We start from the raw sequence: 10,059 nt of genomic DNA, 5'->3' as shown, positions 1-10,059 counted from the left end.
CAGGATATCTAGTACATATTGAGATTTCTGAATATTTGAGCGATTGTCATACCAAATCATTGATTCAGCTGCAAAATTGTCTAGAAAAGAACTATATTTTTTTGAAATTTTTTCAGTAAGCGATCTATATTGATTTTCATCGAGCTTACTCATATATTCTGGTAATAATTGAAAAATAGAATAAGGTACTTCATTTTCTTCTGAAAATCGTTCTTTAAGGGATAATATTAATGAATCAACATATCGAATAAAAATATTAATTTTAAAATAACTTTCAGCACAATCAGCAAGTACATTTGCTCTATATATTTGTTTTTTGACAATTCTTGGTATAGTTATTTTAATATCTGATTCAGCTAAACTACTTTCCATTTTACCCCAAAGAACATTAAAAGTAGCATCTGCAGACTCTCGATGTTTTTGAAATATTTGAGTAAGCGTAGTTATTTGTTTTTTTACAGTTAATAGATTCTGATTAACTCCTTGGAGTTACATTAGAGGACATTAGCAACTGGTTCCAACATAGAAGAATATTCAGCCATAACAAACAAACAAACTAAAAATGTTGAATTACTACAAGAATTATACAATTGAAAAGCACGATTTTTTGTATTACGGTTTACGTCACTTTCCGATAGTTTTTGCGACGCTTCTAATATTATATTAATGTTTTCTTTAAATATCCTTATACTTTTGTATTTGGCTGTCCAACGCGTTTCGCAGAATAGAGGAATGTTTGGAATGTATTTTCTTCTCAAAGGACTTTCTCGAAAAAAATTTATTGAATCTTTTATTGTTCCAACCGTGTTACGAATTTCGGAAACATCGCTCAAGTCATTAATAACTAAATTTAACTTATGAGAATTACAATGAAAAAAATTTGCGTTTGGATATTTATCTTCAATTCGTTTTCTAACTCCACTTATTTTTCCCGCCATAGTAGAACAACCGTCATATGCTTGACCGACCATTTTTGATAGATCAAGCCCAAATTTTATGAGAGTGGACAGAATTTGTTCAGATATAGTTTCGGCGTCCAAACGTTGCAATGGTACAAAGCCTAAAAATTCTTCCCTTACACAGAATTTACCGGTTGACATTTTGTGCACGAATCGTACTCCTAACGAAAGCTGCTCTATACCGGATATATCACACGATTCATCAGCAATGACTGAAAAGAACTGGCTTTCCTTTACATCTTTAATTATATGTTCTAGTAACACTTCATTGCATATATTTATAAGTTCGTTTTGAATTCTATGTGAAGTATAAGTCGCATTTGCTGCAGAATTTTGCAAATGGTCATTTAAAATAGTATTTCCTGCGTCTACTCTAAATTTTAATAAGCTATTGAAGATAGCAGTCTCGTCAGTTTTTCCTCTTAGAGGCATATTGTGTATACCACATAAAACTATTGTTTTGATTATGGGTATTAGTTTTGCTCTATTTGACTCTATTGTTTGTTGTTGAGCAGAACTCATAAGTTGAACAACATTTTTTTTTTGTTTTCTATAATATTACAAAAATTATTTGCTCTATTCGTTGAGTCACGGTGCCATTTAGATTGAAGATGAAGTTTCACAGAGCCATGGAAGTCTTTATATTTCGTAAATTCATTAATAATAAATCGACCTTGCACTCCTCGATCCAGTTGAGGTTTGAATAATACGCAATAACGGCATAAAACTCCTTTTAATTTTGAAGAATATGAAATAAAAGGATAGTCTACTAACCACTGAAGACGAAATAAACGATTTCCAGTATTGGAGTCTTTTTTAAAATCGTACGATTTATCGGGTACCCACGCTTTTTTTAATGCTTTATAAATTATCTCGTCTGCCAATTTACCATGATTAATAAAATTTCCAATATCATAGAAATCAATGTTTGCAAAATCCTAAAAAATTAATTATTCAATTAAAACCAGGGATGGAAAACGTTTTTAATTTTTCCATTTTTGTTATTGTTTATTAATTTTAAAAATATATTTTTTTGTTTAACATTTTTAAACGTTTTAATTAATTTTTAAAATACGTTATTTTTTTTATATTGTTTCCAAATAAATGTAATATATTTATAAAAACCTTAGGGTCAATAGTGTAATAAAAATTATTGTCTTACCTTTTCTACGATAGTTAACGAAGTAGATGTTTCACCTAAAGAAGTTGACTGATCTACTTCTATTTGGCTAGTTTCGGTTTCATTTTCATTTATTTTAGCATTGTCAGGTTCTAGTTCTAAACGAGGTTTTTTAAAGTATCTCCTTAAATCTATTTTCTATCAAATTCGAACAACCGTTAAATATTGCAGATGAACCGATAGATTTACAAATACATCGAATAACGAATAACGACTGACTTATGATCACGATGATAAAATATTATATGGGTAAACAATTACTAATCATATCAGTAATCACTTTATATAATAGATGATAGAGAATATTACGTATAAAGTTATTTAGGTATAGAAAGGACTAATCTAAAAATACAATTATCAATCGACTGCAAAATAAAATCTAATCTAATGTTTTTATAATGTTAACTTATTACTTTTATAACCACTTTAAATTTGCTGTAGAGTATACCTATAGTAATTTATCTAAAACATCCAATTTAAAATAATACTTTGAAAAAGCCAGGGAGGGGCAAATGCCCCAGCTTGCCCCCCCTGCGGGCGCCTATGGTTGTTTAGTATTTTATGTTTACATGAAAAATAACTTTAATAGTCATTATATGGGTTATATTTTATCATTATACTTTTATAACATTGTTATTGTATAAATACTATAAACCATACACCCATGGAAATCCTAAGAATATTCTGTGAAAATAGTAAATACCATGAGAGCGAGTGTCGATGGGGGATTAATCACAAAACAACCGTGGTATAATTTCCAATTTAATTTCATTATTCAACTAGCATTTGTTCTGTTCACATCTCGTTATAATTTATAATATATTGTTATTAGTTTATTACTTTATTAGCTTATTATATTTCTGTGAAAGTTTATTATTTTTGATTTTGGATTTTTTGATAGCTAGTTAATAATTTTATGTATCATTTTAAATTTCCCCAGTAATTTTCTTGAGCGTAAAAAACTAATATTATGTATGCAATTTTTTATTTTTGCAAATTAGAAAATTTTAACTTTAAACTAAATTAAGTTTTTTTTCAAATAATTAACTTTTAACTTAACGAGTTAACAAAAAAAAAAAATATAAGTAACTTTTAATTTGACTTAACTTCAATATTTTAAAATAACTTGACTTAACGAGTTAAAAAAAATTGTTAACATGTCCAGCCCTGCGTGTCATACATGTGTGCGATGTGTGCAAATGCTACGGGCCCTTCGCTAGGAGAAGGGGGAGCATTATTGCTCAAAATTCCAAAAAAATAAATTAAATAAATATAATTATGAAAAATTAACAAGATTGTTCACATGGTTCTCAATTTGATATCAATATATAATTGTTATAAATATTGTATCAAATTTGATTATCTTTACTTCTGCGAAATAAATAAAAATTTAGGGTGAGTAAATTTTTTTTATAAAAATCCGTTTTTAATGGTTTTTCCTTATCGCTTTGTCACTTATCGGCTTTTCTCCACACTGATGGCTGTATTATTATGTAAAATTTATACATTTTTCAATCAACACGACGAAGAAACAAAAAAAGAATGAGCTATTGATGAACCAGGTATTTTGTCAAATAAAATTAAAGCTGTTAGTAATTCCATAATCCGATATTATTATTTGTAATATATGTAATGTAATAAAAGTTCTTCAGTCTTCTAAACAAGAACTGAGCACAAGTTTCTTTACTGAACTCTGCGTTGATAAATCTTCAAGAATACAGGTCAAAATACAGTGAGTTTTTTTACTTCGGAAAAAGAACAATTTAAAATCAATATGTTTTATTTAACATTGGATAATCCAATAATACCATTAAAAGAACGTTTTACCAGTTTAAATTACATTAATTTTGGTTATCTAATGCTATTGCTTGTCAAATTTTTTCGTTCAGATCTTGTTTTAAATAAAAAATTACAAAACGAAAATCGGTAAAAGCAATTACTGAATTACTGGTTATAGAAAACCCCATATTAAAAATAACATTTTATGAAATATATACAGCGTATGATATTTTTAACACTCCCCCTAACAGTTGCTATAACGCAGGGATGGGCAACTCGAAGTTACTAGAGGGCCAATTTTTAGAAATTTAAATCTAGCGGGCCAAAGCATAGAAAAAAAAAAAGAATTAGGTTATTCAAAATATGAATTTTAATTAGCATATATATTTATATATAGAATTAATAAATTCAACACACACGATAGTATAATCCGAATGGTACGAAGAAACTGATATAGTTAAATAGTTTGGTAACAGCTATGGTTGAAAGTCATGCTTATACATACATATGACATTTAGACATTTAACGATGTTCAATACTAGATAACAATTATTATATTGATAAGTTAGAGCATAGACGATAAACTTTAAAATTGTATGATGTAATTTTAAAATATATTATGGGCCATATAAAAAAGGCTCACGGGCCGCCAGTTGCCCACCCTTGCTATAACGGAACATATATTTTTAACGTTTTTAACATTAATTTTTAAAATTAAAATGAATAAAAATATATTTACGGAGCACAACGTGTAAAGAAAATCAAGTGGATTTGGAATTCTATCTATTGAAAATGATCGAGCACATTAATTAAATTAAAAAAAAAAATAATTAATAATTTTGCTAAAAAAAAAGAACTCAAACAGAATTTCGATCGAACTATTATTATTATTATTATTATTATTATATGTAATTCCATCTTATTTTTTACATAATTTTGATTTTAATACATAAAGATAATACCTAGATTTTTGTAAGATTTTATTATTATAGAGTAAAAATGCTTAATTTTAATTTGAACTTATATAACTATAATTGTAATATTTTGAATTAAAATATGAAGGGGTCCTTTTTTTTATTATTGCACATGGGCCCATATTTGGGATGAACCGCTACTGGTTAATATGTTAATTATAATGACAAGTTTAACATTAACCTAGTCATATTTATTCCTATACTATTTTGTATTGGTGGAATGCATAGAGACAGTCGTGTTTTCAGCACAGAATTTTTAAGTGATTTTTCACATATAACTTCTATGGACTCGTAGAAAGACGTAAAAACGTTTTCGATCACTTCTCACAGGTTGGAAAACATTGTTTTAGATTATAAAGGAGTTTTTTTAAAATTTTTTATTAAAATAATTTGGTGAACCTTTGGGTGTATGATAAAAATTATGAGTATAATATATTATTTTAATTTTTTAATTTTCTGATAATTGTTTCCCTGTATGAATGAAAATTATATGAAATTATAAACTTCGTTAATCAATATTTTGTTTTTAAATCATATTTCTATTTCTGTTTCTATTTTGATAGAATAAGTAATCCTGAGTGTGATGGCTTGAATATTTTATGAGAAGTTTACTCACCAACCGCAAGCTGTTCTGCAAAGCGTTTAAAATATAGAATACATAAATTGATCATTTTTTACTTATACACTTAATTTATTACTTTACACTACTAAAAATTAGGTATAAATAATTTTTTTCACCGGTATCTTTTCTATTTCTACTGTAGAAGTTACTACTTCTGACATTTTTTGAAATAATATAAATATTAAATATTAAGATATGTGATTTTAAACTAAAAATATTTTATTACTCGATAATATTTTAGATACTTATATGGTAGTATTAAGTATCCTAGTCCTAACTAGGAAATAAAATAGGTAATGATGTTTTAAAAAAATTGTATGGACGACGAGATATGTTTTATAATAAAAAGGAAAATTATTATAAATAATTTTCAGAATGAATTTCACACTTTTGACAGGAAAATAATATATAAAATAATATTTATAACACATGATATTGGTCTAGGATATGGGCATCGTACATCACTGTGTTGTCGTCCTAACCTTCCTCAACTCGAATGGTTGTGCACAAAAAAATATAAATCACACAAGTACCCTTTCAGTATTTTAAATGGAGTAGACACTACGAGCTTCATCATAAATCCTATTAAGACCGAATAACCTATTCTATGTCTGAAAAGTATAATATATAATGTTTTGCAACACAAGAAAACACAAATATTAATAATATATCTTATGTTGGAGTGGAAAAGTCTTGAGATTGTTTTTTTTTCTTTCGACACACATAAATAAAATTATGTACAACTATTTCGCCAAAATCGACGTACCAGACGACTTGTTATAATTATTATTGTACATCGTAGTACGCAAACATGTACAATATAAAACATAATAGTATTATGTGTGTTCCGAAACATTGTAGCTGTTACAGATGGCCTGCCCGGTTTCCACGATTAGACGCAATTTATTTTCTTTGACTTTTTCATCTTATATTCTCTTATGCTTTTTTAGTTTAATTTTTTGGCTCGAACCCGACAACTTTATTTTTAAAACCAGCCAGACGGTTCATTCGGTATAAACTCGTACCGTAAGAATTATATTGTTGACAACGGTCAGTTATTTCACATGTGTACGTTCAGGACATAAAACCGTCATTATTACTTATAATAATAATAACTACTATCTTACTACTTTTGAATTACGACATCGCATAACTATACGCACACGCGTATCATAACATTTTTTTATACCAACAAAATATGGAGTTTTCTGCTTACCAACGGTTTTTTTTTTAACTTTTTATCTCTTGCTTATTTTATAATGATTCTTTTCGATATTATACACAATATTTAGGTAGACTAATCTAAGTGTTCTATCAATATCTCTAAATGTCTGGTATCTTCATTAACTTTACATAGTATTTATATCATTTGCAATTTTAATAAAAATTAAATTTCTCTAATGGAACGCATAGCTTCCATTTTACGAATTAAATTTATATGATTTGAATATCATTTTTTAACCATAAAAAATAAACTGGCCACATGATAAGTGTTAAATTAATTTTAGTTTTAACGAATAAATAAATAAAATCTTATGTTTCAGTATTATAAGAATATCTAAATTATATTGTTTGCTCTTATGATAATATATCATGCGAATAATAACAATATTTACACATGTGTTATCGAATAACACTTTTAATAAATCAAATTATATAATTATAATTTAGTTCGATAACACTAATAATACATTAAAAATAAATAAATTTACTATCGTGATCAGATTTTCCATATTCTAGCTGTTTATAATAGCATACTTATTAATTATATTTTTTATGTAAAAAAAAGACTATAATTATATATTCTACGATTTATATGACAATAACATAAGAACCTGTTAGATTTGATTTTAAATATTATCATTAAGCCGTACCCAAAGTTTAAAACATTCTCATTATTTATCAGTTACTTCATACATACCAATTAATAAAACAGTATCCGTTATCCATTATTGCTGTACCTCTCAATAATTGCAACTTATAGTACTAACAACTACGAGTCGTCTGCAAGATTTCAAAAATTTTATTATCAGTGCTTAAAGTATGTAAATATTTAAAATATTTAAAACATATTTAAAATTTCGAGTAGAATGAGAAATTATTTGGTCTTACAAACGATTTTTTATTATTTTTTTTAAATAATATATAATATACATTGTATATTCGTATACATAATAATTCATTAATAGAAATATTATTTTAAATTGTTATTTTTTTTTCTTCAAATAAAATGTCAAACATGATATTATCAGTGATTAAAAATTATAATAGGTAATTATAAATAATGTGAAAATTTTAATTCACAAGAGTGGTTTTTATTTTTAATATTATTTCAATTTTTATTAGGAAATTCTATACAAAACTATTCGTATACTTAGTATATTTATGTAACATGTACATATAAAGCAAATAATTTTTTTTAAAATATTTATTAATGAGATATTTGTTATTGTTATTTTAAAATTCAAAACAAATCACAATGTTTGATATTAAGCTTAAGGTCAAATTATAATCCATTCCTATAATAATCTTCAAGAATGAAAATTATGAAAAGTAAATATTTATTCTCATTATTATTAACAGTTTTATAAAATATAAATAAATATATATATACATTTGATGAAATAACCAATTCTCAGTTATTAAGATTTTTTTATATATATTGTTAATCAAAATGAAATATTAAATATACCATTAATCAAATATTATAGTTAATCAATAGTTTTTAAAGTAATCTTAATAATTTTCAATCAATTATGGATTTTTCTTGGTGAATAAAATTGTGTGTGAATATTAGAAATGTGTAAACAATTTTAAGTGAAAATAAAAAAATCAGATCATTATGATATTTTAAATTAGTTCTTTATTTTTGACCATTTAGTTTTATGAGAATCGTATTTGCTTTCTTTATTTTATTCGTTACAATATTGGCCAAATTTTTCCAACGCTTTATGATATTTATGTTCTAAAAATTAAAGATTTATACTCTTTAAATTTAAATTTATCATGCGTTTCGTAACCTGAAACATTATAACTTTAGTATCTAGTTTTTTAAGCTCTTTTTTTTACAATTTAATTACGGTAGACTTTATATAACCTTGGACCATTTTTTTTGCACATCTCTCGAGATCTTGTATTATAAGTAATTAATATTTGAAAATTAAATTAAATTAAAACCATATATTTGTAATTGTTTAAATTAGTGTCATTAAATAAATATATTTAAAATTTGGTTATTTTCATTTCGAAAAATATTAGTAATTAAATACACACCAGATGTATTTTATTTATAAATAATTCAAAAATGTATTTATTATTATTATTCTATTTATTAATCAAAATTTGGCTTAAGTTAAATGTATTTTATGAACTCATTTCAATCCATCATTATTTAATAAATTAATTAATACAGTTCAGATTAATATATTTAGTTTTTATATTTTTAAATTATTAGAACAATACCTATATACAATTATACATATTTGAACGGTTACATTTTTATATTTTAGCATTTACCAACAATGATTGATATAATTTGCATTTATGAAATATACGAGTATATATGACATTTTATTTATAATATGAACTTTTAATTAGAGTATTGTATAAAACATAAAGCTATAGATTATAAAATACTGGGGTGCGTTTATTTTTATTTTTATATTTCTTCAATGTGAAAATAAAAATGTCAGCGAATTTAATTTTAACCATCCTTAATAGAATATCCGTGAAATGATTGAGTCTTCTCGTCGGGGTTTTAATAATTTTTTTTCTCTCCCAATTATTCGACGAACACATCTGTCACTAGAAACGCCGGCTTCCAAAACTAAAAATATAATTAAAAACCTTTTATTTGGTCGTACCCCGCGCGTTTGTTCCTGTTTAATATAGTCTCTGTCCGAAAAATTAATGGATTTAATTATCCCTTATCTCATCAGAGACTGCGAATTCAAATGAGCTTTTCTTCCCTCCTCAAAAACATAAGAAAAAACGCCGTTGCCACCGTCTGTGTTTGAATGATCATTGCAATTCAATTGTGATCTTCAGCTGGATTTCTCTACAATACGCATATACAAATATAAAAAAAAAAAAATCATAAATATGTATGTACACTTATACTAAACCATTGAAAAATAAAATACATTTTACAATAATAAAGTTATAAATCAGGCGCCAAACTTAGTATAAGTAAAATAAAAATAAAAAAATCCTAACTTATTTTGCATTTAAACTTTATATATTTTAATATTTGATTGTTATTGATATTTTATTTATTTTATCATGAAACCATTTTAAATAAACTAGCGATATCCAATATCTATCCTGAACACTGCTTAATCAAATAATACACGGTAAGGGTAGATAAAAATATTTAATTTCATAAATTAATCAACTTTATATTTGTACAGTGAAAATATGTATTTGTATTAGTAGATTTTAAATTGACAATGTTTGAAACACAAATAAAACTTTATTGAAATTTACATACAACTTTGAAAAATTATTTTAGATTAAATATCTTATTTGGAATTCATAAAGAGTTAA

At 25.3% G+C, this 10,059-nt stretch overlaps 2 protein-coding genes across 2 annotated transcripts; both read right to left on the bottom strand.

Annotated features, from left to right (window-relative positions):
* Positions 1 to 494: 494 nt before the first annotated feature.
* Positions 495 to 1,391, bottom strand: LOC112685467 (52 kDa repressor of the inhibitor of the protein kinase-like). Its single transcript, XM_025557363.1, has 2 exons — positions 869 to 1,391; positions 495 to 556 (listed from the first exon to the last, which is right to left on the bottom strand). Exons 1-2 carry the CDS (start codon positions 1,389 to 1,391, stop codon positions 495 to 497), a joined length of 585 nt encoding a protein of 194 aa, XP_025413148.1.
* A 77-nt stretch (positions 1,392 to 1,468) lies between these two features.
* Positions 1,469 to 5,675, bottom strand: LOC112685466. The gene is made up of 3 exons (XM_025557362.1): positions 5,631 to 5,675; positions 2,122 to 2,277; positions 1,469 to 1,897 (listed from the first exon to the last, which is right to left on the bottom strand). Exons 1-3 carry the CDS (start codon positions 5,673 to 5,675, stop codon positions 1,478 to 1,480), a joined length of 621 nt encoding a protein of 206 aa, XP_025413147.1. The 3' UTR covers positions 1,469 to 1,477.
* Between the last annotated feature and the right edge of the window lie 4,384 nt (positions 5,676 to 10,059).

The sequence above is a fragment of the Sipha flava genome, unplaced genomic scaffold (genome assembly GCF_003268045.1).
Source record: "Sipha flava isolate LNK unplaced genomic scaffold, YSA_version1 277_pilon_pilon, whole genome shotgun sequence".
NCBI classification, from domain to species: Eukaryota; Metazoa; Arthropoda; class Insecta; order Hemiptera; family Aphididae; genus Sipha; species Sipha flava.
The sequence above is the reverse complement of the archived record's forward strand: the minus strand, read 5'-3'. Positions and strand labels throughout refer to the sequence as shown.

Coding starts and splice junctions, on each gene's coding strand:
- LOC112685467 (XM_025557363.1), bottom strand. CDS start 1,391: ATGCCTCTAAGAGGAAAAACTGACGAGACTGCTATCTTCAATAGCTTA. Junction 557..868: donor AAACGCAAATTTTTTTCATT/GTAATTCTCATA, acceptor CAACATTTTTAG/TTTGTTTGTTTGTTATGGCT.
- LOC112685466 (XM_025557362.1), bottom strand. CDS start 5,675: ATGTCAGAAGTAGTAACTTCTACAGTAGAAATAGAAAAGATACCG. Junction 2,278..5,630: donor TAGAAATAGAAAAGATACCG/GTGAAAAAAATT, acceptor CGAATTTGATAG/AAAATAGATTTAAGGAGATA. Junction 1,898..2,121: donor CGTTAACTATCGTAGAAAAG/GTAAGACAATAA, acceptor TTAATTTTTTAG/GATTTTGCAAACATTGATTT.